This window comes from Pistacia vera, unplaced genomic scaffold (assembly GCF_008641045.1).
Source record: "Pistacia vera cultivar Batoury unplaced genomic scaffold, PisVer_v2 Contig478, whole genome shotgun sequence".
Classification (NCBI taxonomy): Eukaryota; Viridiplantae; Streptophyta; class Magnoliopsida; order Sapindales; family Anacardiaceae; genus Pistacia; species Pistacia vera.
The window spans coordinates 1611763-1627639 of NW_022196310.1; the positions used below are offsets into that span (position 1 = coordinate 1611763).

The 15877-nt window shown below is 37.4% G+C and overlaps 3 protein-coding genes across 3 annotated transcripts; all 3 read left to right on the top strand.

Moving 5' to 3' along the window:
• Positions 1-5500: 5500 nt before the first annotated feature.
• On the top strand, positions 5501-6142 carry LOC116146514. Its single transcript, XM_031431931.1, has 2 exons — positions 5501-5629; positions 5711-6142. Exons 1-2 carry the CDS (start codon positions 5547-5549, stop codon positions 5838-5840), a joined length of 213 nt encoding a protein of 70 aa, XP_031287791.1. The 5' UTR covers positions 5501-5546; the 3' UTR covers positions 5841-6142.
• A 2215-nt stretch (positions 6143-8357) lies between these two features.
• Positions 8358-13426, top strand: LOC116146414 (pheophorbide a oxygenase, chloroplastic-like). The gene is made up of 7 exons (XM_031431814.1): positions 8358-8969; positions 9429-9664; positions 9789-9915; positions 10757-10893; positions 11402-11561; positions 12502-12780; positions 12979-13426. Exons 1-7 carry the CDS (start codon positions 8538-8540, stop codon positions 13231-13233), a joined length of 1626 nt encoding a protein of 541 aa, XP_031287674.1. The 5' UTR covers positions 8358-8537; the 3' UTR covers positions 13234-13426.
• Positions 13427-13705: 279 nt separating this feature from the next.
• On the top strand, positions 13706-15404 carry LOC116146444 (pheophorbide a oxygenase, chloroplastic-like). Its single transcript, XM_031431838.1, has 3 exons — positions 13706-13729; positions 14670-14948; positions 15147-15404. Exons 1-3 carry the CDS (start codon positions 13706-13708, stop codon positions 15399-15401), a joined length of 558 nt encoding a protein of 185 aa, XP_031287698.1. The 3' UTR covers positions 15402-15404.
• The last annotated feature ends 473 nt before the right edge of the window (positions 15405-15877 follow it).

Consider the following 15877-nt stretch of genomic DNA (forward strand, 5'->3'; position numbering starts at 1 on the left):
TAAATGTCCTAAACCAATCTAAACTATCAGCAGCCTCGACAGGCTCCATCTTCCTTCTTCATCATTGTTTCAACCACTTCCCCATCCTCCAAAGTTATCTAGCACGCATTCAACATTCAGCATCAGTAGCAACAACAACAACCTCTTCGTCTTCTTCTACAACAACCGTTCCAACAATATCAGTTTAATGTACCACAACCCAATTATCCAATTCAAGAAAACCCAATTATCCATATAAGAAATGCAATTCACATAAACTACAAAACTCTAAGTCTAACTTCCATACCTGTTGATGACAACATCAACAATGACTTGGATTGAATGCAACTGGCACACCCATTAACACTATCTTTTGACATAATTGATGTAGTCTTTGCTCAGTCTTGGCCAGTAGTATCTGAGATGAATTCTTTTACCTTTCCGTCTTCCTTGACTCTAATCTTCCCTGCAATCACCGAACTTTGGGGGTTGCATTCAACGATGTCTCTACATGAGCCTAATAGCCAAAAGGTTGATAATTTCCATGGCGTGCTTCACAATCCTAACAACCATCAGTAGAATCTGTATTAATAATGAAAACAGCGAAAAAAAAAAAAAAACTGTTATAGATTAGTGATCACAAGCATACCTTCCGTGGTAACTAATGGATCCATATGATCGTAAAAGCACTGAATAGCCAAGCGCTCCCGCGAAATTTGCTTATTGTATCATCATTCAAGCCGTCTATTGGGGTGTTGGTCATGTCCAACTCCAGAAATTTTAGTGCATATACCCTACAAGCAGCACTACAATATGAGGAAGACATTAGTATTGCAATCAGCTTATAAAGCAATTGTATTATGTAAGTTTTATACAAAATTTATCTTGCGTCATTTGTCGGGACGGGAATGCGTTTGTGTTGCCACTTTCGCGTCAATAGTTCATCACCTAAGTGCTGAAACATACCACTCTCTCGTGACAGCCGCGGGAACAATGTACACAGTAGCTCTATCTCCTTCTCTAACTGCCTCCCCCGACAAATACTGAGGTTGCAATCAAAAATCTGCAGCAAGCCCTCATCTAGTTGCCAGACGACAACTATCCAATGCATATCTTTGATGTTAACGATGCAGTATACTCTTTTTATATTTGCCCAACTCTTGCCATATTTGGGCCTTTCCCCCCTTACATACTGCATCATCTTCTCATCAAATCGATAGCTAGCAAGGACACCGTCATACTCATTTGCGGCCATTCTTTTCCGCTTACATCCCCTTGTGACTCCTCCATCATTGGCCTTTTTCATTAACTTCTCATGTACGCTTACTAGGCTTTGGCCAAATGACACATTGGCTATGGCACAATGCAGATAAAAAATGTCACCTTCAGTGCTTTGTCGCAACCTCATAAGTGCCAAAACCTCATCAATGTGCTGCATCAAAATAAAACAACATGATAAGTGTCATCAAATCAAAATAGATTGCTGTACAGATCGCTTAAGCGATCACACAATACCTCATGGAAAACATAAGCAAAAATAAGGCAAAATATGAGAAAATAACTCACCGAGTCATCAACCCAGTGACCCACTATCAAAATTTGATCAAACCACTTTTGGGGATAATCCCCGGTCTTGCACTTTACAACCATATCATTTTGTTCATCATTGTATTAGGCATAAAAGGATTTTTTTCCCTTCCTCATCTACTGCCCTAAACAAATCAAGCTTTAATTGCTTCACTACTCCACTTCCTCGTTCTTCCTCCGTATCAGCTTGCTGCGCTTCCCCACTTCCTCCTTGTTCCTCAGTATCAGCTTACTTCACTTCCCCACTTCCTCCTTGTTCCTCTGTATCAGCCGGTTTAGCTTCCCCACTTCCTCCAGCTTCCTCCTTTTCTTTCGCAACTCTCCTCTTCTTTTCATACCTTAATTGCATGAAAGGAGATGTCACATGCTTGCTTTTTTGGGTCTCTCTTTTCTTAGGTTGAACTTCCTCCATTTCCAACAGCACATCAACCTTCTCCTCCACCCTTTGCACCCTCTCTTCCAATTGATCTACCTTTTCATAAACGGTGCAACTCAACATGTCAAACTTGTCGCTTAACAAGTCAAACTTGTTGTGTAGACCGTTTATGAGGTCAACCAACTTAGATTCAAGATGCGTAGGCAAACTGGTACTTGGTGTCAAACCAATACTTGGTGTACCTGTTTGCCAATTAGAAGGAGGCATACGAACATTAGCCTCCATGTCTTCCTCCTCATCTGTCCCGCCTACTTGGCCTTCGGCCTCAGTCACATGCTTAACAAACAGCCCTTCCACTATAGTCAAATGCATGACTTCTTCTAAGTCTCGCATTAGGCAGTTTATCATCTCATCAAAAACATCGTCCAATGATTTGAACGATGTAACATAATCCATCACTGATTCAGCCCTAGTAGGAGTGATGAACGGATGGACCACTCCCTACAAAAAGAAAAAAAAATCAATCAAATTTACAAAAACCATTTAATCTATTACATATTCAAAACACAAATCCTTTAATCTTACCTGAACCAGTTCAATTTCCATTTCAATTTTCTCATAGTCCCAATGGATGCTCTTCTTGGTGTGCCACCACAACATCTTAGGAAACTGCAGTGCCTCATCCCCCCCTTAACTAGGATAGGGATAGTCTTATACAACCAAGCCTACATTGTAAAAATAAAACAAAACCAAAAAAAATCCAAATCAGATTTAAAACAAATATAATACCAAAAAATTAACTAAAACCTATTAATATTTACTTGCATTGCCCAAGGGAAGCCAAGCAAATTGTATGTACTGGGTTTCCGCTTCTCAGCATATTGGCGGTATTTAATCGCCATGTCTTTTCCTTGTAGGGAATCGATGGTTAACTTAAATGATAACCTTTCCCACGGATAAGAACAAAAGAAGTCCTCATTACTAGCATATCGCACCCAATCCTGGTTTACTGCTTTCGTTGAGTTAGAAGCCATCAAGACTGAATGCACGAACCATACCAAGCACATTCGAAACTTCTCTGAAGAGCTATACTGATTTCCTTCTGCTTCTAACCTCTCTTCTAAATCATGACCCGTAATTGACTGCTGCCCTGTGAACACCTTTCTAACAAACGTTTTGGCAGCCTTGCTATTCTTTACCATTTCTTCAACTTTTACGTCTGGAAATGGCCCACAATTTAGGCCCATCATTAAACAGAATTCCATCATCCCAAACCGAATCGGCTTTCCAATAAACCAAAAACCACATTTTATTCTTCTTTTTGCATTTAACAGCATGCACCAAAAGATAATGTGCACCCTGCCCCCAGAAGGCCTTACTCCAATTATCTCCCAACCCCACAAAATGACCAAAACATGAGTTTCTGAATCACTTCATCCCTTTTTGATGACCACCTAGAATGTCCTTAATTTTCTTAAACACTTGCCAACTAGACCTAACGGTAACCCTTGCCGGAAAGTAGGGCACAACATCATTTACAACCTCAAGCCCATAATCCTTATAATTTATGCTCTTATAACACTGCACAATTGATATACATTACATATCAGCACAACAAAAAACCAAAACAAGCAGCATGTTGAAGTGCATTGGAGGAGTGGCTGTTTTTGGCTTCTAGAGGTCCATGAAGACAAGGGAGGCTGTTGTGGCAAGTTTGGTGCTCTAGACTTCGTAGAAGAGAGTTGCATACGGGGGGCTCGGGGCTTGCCTGCATATTACAGGGCTGGCTGCGCATGGACAGCCCTGCAATATGCAGGGCAACCCTCTAGCCCCCTCTATTCCACTTTCTTTGCCAACAAAAGCCATCCAAACTGCCACAAACAACCTCTCTAGGGCCTTCATTGGCTTCCCCAACCCTCTGGAAGACCAAAACACCCATTTCTCCAATGCCTTCCAACTGTTCGACAAAATGCAACAATGACCCTAACAACACACCAACCAAATATCCCCTAAAACAACCAATAATTTCATAAAATATATAGATTATTACATTTACTTCATCTTCTTCCTCCTTTTCACCTGACATTGCTCCGGCATCCTCCTCTTCATTTACAATTTCGGCTCCTTCCCTCCCTTGTTCACCTGGCGGGCTGTCTTCTACCGGCTTCGTATTGCTTCTTATTGGACCAACTTCAGTCATCAGAATTTGCTCCACCACAACCTTCGATTTTCCAATTTTGGAACCACTGGTGTCCACGATTTGAAGAGGGGCTGGGTCTTTGTCAAAATCTTTGTTTGGGTCAGCCATTGTTTCTTTCTAAGAGGGAATGTCTTCAATACAAACAACAAACGATTGCGACAATGGATGGCAGAAAACGACAAGAAAAATGTGGTGAAGGGTGGTTGTTTCGTCGGGTTTTCTTAGGGTCGATTAAGCGATTGAGTCCGCTTAATCAATTTTGATTGGAGAGGGGGGTCGTTTGCAATTTTCACAATTTAAACAAACTTTTGTTAATTATATATTACCCATATATGTTTAAATCTTTTTAATTGAACCCATTTTACATGGTTAATGAATCCTAAGTGGCTACGTCCGTTTTTTTAACTTAAAAAAAATTGCAAAATTTTTTGAAGTTATTTTTATAAATCCAAACTTGGGATGTCTAGGGAGTTAAATTTCCTCCCAGTCCACCTCCGGAAAAAACTTTCTAAATGCACTTCATTTTCATCCCTCAGATTAAGCTGCTGGAAGCTCACTAGCTGAAACCACACTGACAAAATCTTAACCTAATTACTCGTAAATTGCTTTAGGTTCGCGTCGCTGATTCCGAGTTTTCGGTGCTCTTAGGTAGCTCCATCTAACTCTTTCTCGAGCTAGGTTTTATTAATTTTGTTATGTTCTCATTTCTCAATCAAATTTCTACTGATAGCTTTGAAATTGTTTAGATTGTAATATTCGCATCTTCCACTAATAATCTTGTTATTTTAGTTGTTTGAAATTTCTTTTAAAATTTTATTGATTATTAGTGTTATTACTTCAATCAGCTATGGACATGAAGAATTGATTTTAGTATAGACAACTAGTGAGATTGTTGCGAAGAAGTCATTGTGAATGTCAAAGCTAGGAATTTGAGGCAACTTCTGTGGTTTATCAAAATTTGAAATTTTCATTATGTTCTTGCTAGAACAACTAGATGGGTTATATGTGCTATTGATGTGCAGGGTAAGAGAAACCAAGTTTAAAACCAAAAAGCTCGTTTTGGTTTGTAAGCCTGAGAGAGAGTGATTATGGTAGCGGATTAAAATTTTTATTCATGAGTTTACAAAAATATTTAGGAAGAAAGATTGAATGTCATGATTTGCACTAATTGTATGGAAGTTTTATTTTGTGATGAAGCATCAACCATAAATTGTATATTGTTGAATAGCTTCCGATACATAGTTTACCTGAAGTGAGAAAACATATTGTTTGCTTGAATGTGAAATTTATTAATTAATGTACTAAAATTTATTTTTCAGATTCTATTTAGAAATTTATTTAGTGACATTTTTGTGTTCCTTCCTCTTGTAGACCATTTTCTTTTAAGCAGCTTGGACGTTCTCAATGAATCGAGCACGGAATGTCATTGTGGCTGCTGGCTTAGTGGCTTTCGCTGGAGCAGGCTTGGCATTTCCCTTTTACATGGCGTAAGTACAAAGGTTTCTGTGTTGTTATGCACATATTATTGAGAGAGCCAACGTTCACATGATGTAATTTCTATCAATCAGGTCATCAAGGAAAGGGCCAGTGATTGACTCATCAAAGCCACTGCCACCACAAGCAACTTTTCGAGGGCCTTACATAAACACTGGCTCACGTGACATTGGACCCGACCATCAAACTTATCCAAAGAAATGATTCATCATGTGAAAGATTTTTTCTGGATGGAAGTAACCCTTGCGCGTTCATCTGTGTGCTTTCTGAGTTGAAGTTTCTGAAATTTGGTCTCTCAGACTCATGGAGCTGGACCAAGAGATCTAATTGTTTTATCTCATCTAGATGAGCAATATTGAGACTGATTCATGGTCATCAATATTTTAAAATTTGGAATTGACAGTGAGTATAAAATTTCTTTGTATAAGAACTGTAAGGTGAAAATATACTAGTTAAAGCTTAATATCTAATATAAATAAACTGTTATGCGTTCTTTATTGAGTATTTGATACTTGTTGGTAGGTGTGAAACTTCTCCCCTCTAGCTGGTGACAGAGCAGTTCCTTCGTTAAGGAGATAAGAAATTTTATTTCTTTAGCCCAGGGTACTTATTTCCTTGTTGCATGTTTAACAGCCAAATTCTGGAATTACTTACTGACCTAGTACTGTATACATATCTTCCTCCGAACAAATCTAGATACACTTAGTGTTTGTGCTTCTATTCTTTAGTTTGACCCCTCAATTTGTCTTAGGAGTAGAGAAGTTTAGCAGACAATTTTGGAAATCTCAATCTGTCGTGTTTATATCTGGGTTTGGCTGTTTGGGAGACTTTGGGAAATCAGACAGTTCTTTACTACATTTTGGTTTGGGTTTTGGGTGAAAGGAATGTGTTTGATTTTTGAGATCATTTCTATGATTCTGTTTTACCTACAGCAAGCAGCTACTTTCCAGAAACTTTTTGAATGAGTGCTGGCCTGGTTCAGCCCATTGCTGTCAGCTGCATATGTTAGAAGGTTCGCATATTTCTCTCCTTCCCATTGCAGTTGTAGATATCTTTATCTAGAGAGTAGAGGTTATTCCTTCTCTAAATCCCATAATATAAACAAGTCTGAATGGGAATAAATTTACCAAGATGCGCAGAGAGGTGATCATTAATTGAACTAATCCCCTCTGCAAGTGTGCATTATCAGAGTCAGAGAAAAAATTGAACCCCACCACTCGGGATATGTTTGATTTGACGAAGTGTATGATAAAAAAGTTGCACCTTTCTTAGGTTTTGGTGTGCAATTGCCGTGGGCGCTCTATGAATTTTCTGAGACTCTGGTTGGAAAGGAACCTTGATGTGATTTATTTGTATGTTCTACAAGACCTAATATCAGCATAACATTGCTGATTTTAAAAGTTATTAAAGTCGGGTGTTTAAAAGTTGGTCATTATCAATAATTACGAATATGTAAGTGTTTAATTATTTGTGAAGCTTTTACATTTATACTTTGAAGTTTGAACTTGATAATATCTTATGTTAATTATCTATGGATGGTTAAATAGTTCGATAGAGACTTTTAGATGTATTACTTAAAAAGTTTTGAGTTTGAGTCCCTCAGTTATTAATAAAGGTAATTGTTAGAGTCTTTATTCGGTCGATAGTTTTACAGTTCTAGAATATTAGTTAAGGTACGAGATAAGCTGACCCGAACATACTCGATCATAAAAAACCCATAAACCCTTAAAAAAAAAAAAAACTTATGTTACCCGATTGCATGAAATTCACTAACTATAATTATAGTTACTTGGATAATTTGGATTTAATAAAGACAGTAGAATAACTTCATCAATGAATTGCTAACTAGTCTTTTTTTTTGTATAGTTTAATGTAGACTATCAAATCAATAATGAATTGGTCGAATGGTAAAGGCTTGAGATTAAGGGATAGCTTATAACCCTATAGTCTATAACCAGTGGCGGATCCAGGAATTTCACTCGATGGGGGCAAAAAATAAACAAAAAAATTTGTGGGGGCAACATGTCAAAGTCTTATAGGGGGTAAAATGCAACTAAATATAAATATTGATACAATGTGAAGTTTTTTAAAGTTTGAGTGGGGGCCGTGGTCCCCACTCGTCATTAAGTAAATCCGCCACTGTCTATAACCAATAATATTAACAATGATTCTCGCAATTTAAACCTAAACCTAAAAGGGAGGGGGAGCAAACCCGTTAGCCCTTTTAAGTTTGCTAATATTGTTACTAATATTGTTGGTTTGATAGTCTTTACGTCAAACCTTACAAAGAAAAGACTGGTTAGCAATTGATTGATAAAAGTCACTCTATTATCTTTATTAAATATAGAAAAGACAAGTTGGGTTGGCTAATTGGATGAGAAAATTGGTTCCCGGTTTGACTGTCGTGAGTTATCAACGTGGGAAACTTGATGCATCCAGAGTACGCGTGCCACCTCTGAGTGACACGTTTCTCTACATATTTAAATTTATATTACCGTTAATTACGTTATTAATTGTGGCTGTGAGAAGCCGAGAGACTATCTTCCATCGGCATTTCCCTTCTAGAGTTTTTCAATCAAAACACGACACAATGACCGTAAATCCGTAATTGAACCTTTCACCATCTATCGTGTAGACATTTAATTGGCTGCCGCAACGTTAAAGAACTGAAACCAAAAGCAATGGGTTCAAAGTGGAAAAATCATACATAGAGGCTAGAGCAGTTCGTTTCGCTTTCTGGCGTGAATACAAACAGCCAGACAGACATCGAGTGCTTAACTCTCAAACTTGCACGCAAAGTTCTGTGTCTCTGGAAGCCTCAGTTTACTTTCTCTTTCTACAACATTAAACAATTGAACAACTTGAATAAACTAAGGCAAAACTTGAAAAACCACTCTAGAAATGGCGCTACTTCTCTCTACTAATGCTTATGTCACTTCATCACAACAAAAAACTCTTCCTTTCTTGTCCACCAGAACCCCAAAACAACAATTGTCCATAACGAACTCACTGAAAAGAACCAGGAATCTCAATTTCTCTCCTTTACGTGTTGCAGCTCCTCCATCAGTACCGGCCTCAGATCAAGAAACTGTTAAAAGAGAAGAGGAAGAAGAGTACAGATCAGTTGATGATGAGTTTGGTGAGGAGAGTACGGATTCTAAGTTCTCTTGGAGGGATCATTGGTATCCAGTTTCTTTGGTAGAAGATTTGGATCAAATGTTGCCCACACCATTTCAACTTCTGGGTAGAGACTTAGTACTTTGGTTTGATAACAATAATAAAGAATGGGTTGCTTTTGATGATAAATGCCCGCATAGACTTGCCCCATTATCGGTAATCTTCTCAATTCTCTATCTTCGATTTGATTTTTGTTTTATTTTGTAATTTAACTGGAAAATAGCAGTATTGTAATTTAATATATTTTTGACTATAAATTGTCGACATAAGAGCTGAGAGGTAATGGAAGGAGTAAAATTGTGGGCCTGATTTCCAAAAAAATGATTAGTTGGATGAGGTAGTTGTATCAGGATAAGATGAGCGGAGGTTTTTTTCTAGTGTCCAGAACTGTGAATGTTCTATAATTAAAAAAGTTTAATTCTTTTCAATCTCCTCCTTTACCTGTTTTCTCCAATAAGAGCCTCATATAAACTCTCTCTCCAGATTTCAGTTGTCACCATTAATTTAAATAAACTATTTGCCATTTTAGAACCTTTCAGTTTCTAGTTTATAGTGGCAACCAAGTTGAGAAGTTGCCATCGTTAATACGATTGATGGGTTCCTCTTGTTTTGTAGGAAGGGCGGATAGAAGAAAATGGGCACTTGCAGTGTTCATACCATGGGTGGTCCTTTGATGGGTGTGGATCCTGCACTCGGATTCCTCAGGCAGCATCTGAAGGTCCTGAAGCTCGTGCATTTCGGTCTCCTAGAGCTTGTGCTACAAGATTTCCTACAATGGTATCTGAAGGTCTGCTCTTTGTTTGGCCAGATGAGAATGGTTGGGAAAGAGCCAATGCTACCAAGCCCCCACTGTAATTGACTCAACTTCTCTGTTCTGACTCTTGTCTATGGATGAAACCAATTAATAGGCTTGCTGATCAAAGTGTACTGTCTGGTTAACATTTTGATTGTGTACTATTATTATGATGATTTTAGGTTGCCTGATGACTTTGACAAACCCGAATTCTCAACGGTGACAATTCAACGTGATCTGTTTTATGGCTATGACACTCTGATGGAAAATGTCTCAGATCCTTCTCACATTGATTTTGCTCATCACAAGGTACACACTTGAAATAAAACATCTTTCTTGGAATCCTTCCATTCAATTATCAGAGAACAGCTGCAGGTTGTATAAGATACTGTGGATTGGCGTAGTTTAGATTATAGGGAAATATAATATTGCCAAGTGCCATTTGTGCAATACTAGTTGGGTTAATACACAATTCAATATGTGTCTCAAACATGGTAATCTGCTAGTAGTCAGCTGTATTCTGGGATTTATTATCTACAAAACGAGGTCTTCTTGAATTATTTGAGGAAAAAAAAGTCCTTATTTAATATGGCTAGCCTGAGAGCATTGCATTAAGATTGAGTTAGTACTGTAAATGATCTGCTCAACATCATTGAGAAGTTGTCAAAATGTACCTGGGATATGAAACAATTACAATTCTACCTACTTCACAGGCCACACATGCATCTCAGATGACTGAACTAGTTTACATTCTTTAGGATTTCCCTCTTGAACAGTTCTAAGGGTTCGATTGGCTGGAAGCGTGAGTAGAATTAGGCCTATTCTCCTTTAAAAAATGTCATTCAGAAATTATTTTATTTTTGAACTATTTTTCCTGGAAAGTGAAATAATGGATAAATTTGGATTATTTATGATGATGGGCCTACTTATTGACTGTTGTTGCCTGGTTTTCTCTTAAGTTTCGTAAAACACATCCAGTTGAGGGTGTGCCTGGGATTTTTCTGGGCCATGTTATGTCTACATGCTGGTATATTGTTAGTTGTCGTGGTGGCCTTGTATTTCTGGCTAGATTGCTAGGCGAATGTAACACTAATTTCACTTCCTTTATTAAAAAATCTCCACATTGCATAATGAGAGACATGACTCACAGGTTACAGGAAGAAGGGATAGAGCGAAGCCATTGCCATTCAAGTTGGAGTCTAGTGGTCCTTGGGGCTTTGCTGGAGCAAATGATGGGAACCCCAGGATTAGTGCCAAGTTTGTTGCTCCATGTTATTATATAAACAAGTAAGTTCACTTTTGTATAAGCCTTAAAATTGCATGCCATCTGAGATAAGCTAACTCCTATCCTCATGCTTTTTTTTGTGATTCTGAAATTCCATGTCTATGATCTTTGTTCTTCAGTAGTTGGGGATATTGAATAGTTTGTCAGTCTCATTGTATATTATTTTTTAGTAATCCCGACAAAGACATTTTGTCATAATATTATTTTGTGAAAATGTTTGGGGCTTACCCATCCAACATTTCCTCTTTCCAAAATTAAAAAGTTTAGTTATCAAGGCTATCAATAAATAGCGGTTATCTGAACTCAGTGCAGAGTTGTTTGACCCCAGCTGTAGTTTAAGGAAGTTGAAGAAATATCACATCTTGTATTTATAATTTCAAATAAGTTTTTTAAACTTTCCTCTGATTTGTTGATTTGAGGATTATAGCTGTTTTCGAAAGACTTGTGGGTTTCCAAACTTAATCATTCTTGTACCATTTTTTTTTTTTTTTTTTTTGGGCCTCTCTCCAGAATAGAGATAGACACAAAGCTTCCTATAGTAGGTGACCAAAAATGGATAATATGGATTTGTTCCTTCAATGTACCAATGGCACCTGGGAAGACTCGTTCTATAGTTTGTAGTGCCCGGAACTTCTTCCAATTCACAATGCCAGGGCCTGCATGGTGGCAGGTAAGAACCTTTCAATTGTGCTTCTGCTGAAATTTTTATCGTACAATATGCATGGAAATTCTGATCACTCTGCTACTTTCATGATCTAACTTATAGCATGCTATTCTTTTCTTTCTTTGTTTCTTTTTTATTGTTTATTTATTTATTTATTTTTGTGTCATATGCTAGTTGCTTCTCATATGCCTAAGTACAGATTTCCAAAATGCATTACAAATGTATTTGAAATTATATGTAAACTGGTCTTCAAAATTAGAAAAATTCATCTGTGGTGCCAACTGCCAATCTTCAAAATGCATTCTGATCATTTTTAGTACTTCTATATTGTAGTACATGATGACATTTATCTGTTTTGTTGGGTATTAAACCACACACTATTTTAATACTTTTTATAAGTTCACCTGATAGCTGATCATCATGTTGCTATTGTAATAATGGGATAAAAAATATTCTTCTATGTGGTGGGTCATTTGTGTTAATCAGAACCAATTGCATTTTTATGCTGTCCAGTGTTTGGGAGCCTTTCCATTCTCTCAATTTTACTTTCTCTTCTCATTTCTGTGCTAAGTCATATAAATTTTTACGATTGGAGAGTACTTAGTCCTGTTAGATGACGAACTTTGTTATCAACTGGGGAGTTTTTCTCTTACTTTTTAACAGACTTGTGGAAGTGCACACATACTCACTCAGGGACACGTTATGATCCAGAAAGTGGAGAGTGCATAAGTCCTGTTGGTTATGCAATTGGGAAAATTTTGTCTTACTCTTTAACATGTGCTAGCACACATATGCTTTGCACAGACACACAGATGTAGCATCTAGTTTGGGAAATCCAGCTCTGTTATCTTTGATGCCATCATGTTCTGTATTAATACTAATATTTGCAACTTTTTGTCCTTATACATGGGTGAACTTCCTCTTATGTGGTCTCTGGTTATGACAGGTGATTCCTAGATGGCATGAGCATTGGACTTCAAATAAGGTCTATGATGGAGACATGATAGTTCTTCAAGGCCAAGAAAAGATCTTTCTTGCGCTGTCAATGGAGGGTTCTGAGGATGTGAATAAACAATATACAAAACTTACATTTACACCCACACAAGCAGATCGGTTTGTGTTGGCATTTCGAAATTGGTTGAGACAACATGGCAAAAGCCAGCCTGACTGGTTTGGCATTAGCAGTCAACAACCTTTGCCGTCAACAGTCTTGTCAAAACGTCAGGTACACAAAACCTATACAGTCCATTCTTTCAAGAAATCTAAAAGGAATATTGATATTGAATGTAGACCTTCAAAGTATGTGAATGCAAAATGTGTATATTAAGTGGATCAATCATGAAGATAAATGTTTAGCGTGAACAACCGAAAGTCTCCAAATGTTATCAAGTGATCTGAGTATGTTTCATTCCATATGTTGCAGATGCTGGATAGATTTGAGCAGCATACTCTTAAGTGTTCATCGTGTAAGGGAGCTTATTCAGCATTTCAGATGTGGCGAAAGTTTCTAATTGGTGCAACAATTGTATTCTGTGCAACTGCTGGGATTCCTTCAGATATGCAATTACGTGTAGTTTTGGCAGTGCTTGCACTTATAGGTGCTGCGGTTGCTTATGCTTTGCATGAACTCCAAAAGAACTTTGTGTTTATTGATTATGTACATGCTGAGATTGAGTAGATAGAATATATACTGGGGACTAGCTGAAAGTGTTAAGTGTGCAGAGATATCAGAAAATTCTTGTGGATCGATATCGTAGAAGTCTGAGATATTGTACATATCATAGAAAGAAAGTCAGCAATAGGCCTAAGTTGCTTGCTTTGCTTCCCAAATCAAGTATCACTATTAATCTATTGGGTGTTTTATCTTTTTCGTATCTGCTACATGTTATTAGCCAGACACCACACACGTTGAGTTGATTGACACTAAGGTGGGAAAGGTGCCAATTCGGCCAGTTTTATAGTGTTTTTTAGTATAAAGATCCTCTCTTGATGCAACTTTAATTTCAGGAAAAAAAAAAAAAAAAAAAGACTGGATGGTCATACCGGGCGATTCTCAGGGTCTCCATGAACTTTCAGGAAATAAAATTCAAAGAAAATGGATCCAACTCCCTCACATTTGCCGTAATTCTTAAAAGTGTTGTTATTTANCAATGCCAGGGCCTGCATGGTGGCAGGTAAGAACCTTTCAATTGTGCTTCTGCTGAAATTTTTATCGTACAATATGCATGGAAATTCTGATCACTCTGCTACTTTCATGATCTAACTTATAGCATGCTATTCTTTTCTTTCTTTGTTTCTTTTTTATTGTTTATTTATTTATTTATTTTTGTGTCATATGCTAGTTGCTTCTCATATGCCTAAGTACAGATTTCCAAAATGCATTACAAATGTATTTGAAATTATATGTAAACTGGTCTTCAAAATTAGAAAAATTCATCTGTGGTCCCAACTGCCAATCTTCAAAATGCATTCCGATCATTTTTAGTACTTCTATATTGTAGTACATGATGACATTTATCTGTTTTGTTGGGTATTAAACCACACACTATTTTAATACTTTTTATAAGTTCACCTGATAGCTGATCATCATGTTGCTATTGTAATAATGGGATAAAAAATATTCTTCTATGTGGTGGGTCATTTGTGTTAATCAGAACCAATTGCATTTTTATGCTGTCCAGTGTTTGGGAGCCTTTCCATTCTCTCAATTTTACTTTCTCTTCTCATTTCTGTGCTAAGTCATATAAATTTTTACGATTGGAGAGTACTTAGTCCTGTTAGATGACGAACTTTGTTATCAACTGGGGAGTTTTTCTCTTACTTTTTAACAGACTTGTGGAAGTGCACACATACTCACTCAGGGACACGTTATGATCCAGAAAGTGGAGAGTGCATAAGTCCTGTTGGTTATGCAATTGGGAAAATTTTGTCTTACTCTTTAACATGTGCTAGCACACATATGCTTTGCACAGACACACAGATGTAGCATCTAGTTTGGGAAATCCAGCTCTGTTATCTTTGATGCCATCATGTTCTGTATTAATACTAATATTTGCAACTTTTTGTCCTTATACATGGGTGAACTTCCTCTTATGTGGTCTCTGGTTATGACAGGTGATTCCTAGATGGCATGAGCATTGGACTTCAAATAAGGTCTATGATGGAGACATGATAGTTCTTCAAGGCCAAGAAAAGATCTTTCTTGCGCTGTCAATGGAGGGTTCTGAGGATGTGAATAAACAATATACAAAACTTACATTTACACCCACACAAGCAGATCGGTTTGTGTTGGCATTTCGAAATTGGTTGAGACAACATGGCAAAAGCCAGCCTGACTGGTTTGGCATTAGCAGTCAACAACCTTTGCCGTCAACAGTCTTGTCAAAACGTCAGGTACACAAAACCTATACAGTCCATTCTTTCAAGAAATCTAAAAGGAATATTGATATTGAATGTAGACCTTCAAAGTATGTGAATGCAAAATGTGTATATTAAGTGGATCAATCATGAAGATAAATGTTTAGCGTGAACAACCGAAAGTCTCCAAATGTTATCAAGTGATCTGAGTATGTTTCATTCCATATGTTGCAGATGCTGGATAGATTTGAGCAGCATACTCTTAAGTGTTCATCGTGTAAGGGAGCTTATTCAGCATTTCAGATGTGGCGAAAGTTTCTAATTGGTGCAACGATTGTATTCTGTGCAACTGCTGGGATTCCTTCAGATATGCAATTACGTGTAGTTTTGGCAGTGCTTGCACTTATAAGTGCTGCGGTTGCTTATGCTTTGCATGAACTCCAAAAGAACTTTGTGTTTATTGATTATGTACATGCTGAGATTGAGTAGATAGAGAGCATATATACTGGGGACTAGCTGAAAGTGTCAAGTGTGCAGAGATATCAGAAAATTCTTGTGGATCGATATTGTAGAAGTCTGAGATATTGTACATATCATAGAAAGAAAGTCAGCAATAGGCCTAAGTTGCTTGCTTTGCTTCCCAAATCAAGTATCACTATTAATCTATTGGGTGTTTTATCTTTTTCGTATCTGCTACATGTTATTAGCCAGACACCACACACGTTGAGTTGATTGACACTAAGGTGGGAAAGGTGCCAATTCGGCCAGTTTTATAGTGTTTTTTAGTATAAAGATCCTCTCTTGATGCAACTTTAATTTCAGGAAAAAAAAAAAAAAAAAAAGACTGGATGGTCATACCGGGCGATTCTCAGGGTCTCCATGAACTTTCAGGAAATAAAATTCAAAGAAAATGGATCCAACTCCCTCACATTTGCCGTAATTCTTAAAAGTGTTGTTATTTAAGC

What these genes read in the sequence shown, in the direction of transcription:
- LOC116146514 (XM_031431931.1), top strand. Translation starts at nt 5,547, where the DNA reads ATGAATCGAGCACGGAATGTCATTGTGGCTGCTGGCTTAGTGGCTTTC. An exon ending in GCATTTCCCTTTTACATGGC is followed by an intron (nt 5,630 to 5,710) that starts GTAAGTACAAAG and finishes TCTATCAATCAG; the next exon opens with GTCATCAAGGAAAGGGCCAG.
- LOC116146444 (XM_031431838.1), top strand. Translation starts at nt 13,706, where the DNA reads ATGCCAGGGCCTGCATGGTGGCAG. An exon ending in CAGGGCCTGCATGGTGGCAG is followed by an intron (nt 13,730 to 14,669) that starts GTAAGAACCTTT and finishes TGGTTATGACAG; the next exon opens with GTGATTCCTAGATGGCATGA. An exon ending in CAGTCTTGTCAAAACGTCAG is followed by an intron (nt 14,949 to 15,146) that starts GTACACAAAACC and finishes CATATGTTGCAG; the next exon opens with ATGCTGGATAGATTTGAGCA.
- LOC116146414 (XM_031431814.1), top strand. Translation starts at nt 8,538, where the DNA reads ATGGCGCTACTTCTCTCTACTAATGCTTATGTCACTTCATCACAACAA. An exon ending in ATAGACTTGCCCCATTATCG is followed by an intron (nt 8,970 to 9,428) that starts GTAATCTTCTCA and finishes CTTGTTTTGTAG; the next exon opens with GAAGGGCGGATAGAAGAAAA. An exon ending in CAGGGCCTGCATGGTGGCAG is followed by an intron (nt 11,562 to 12,501) that starts GTAAGAACCTTT and finishes TGGTTATGACAG; the next exon opens with GTGATTCCTAGATGGCATGA.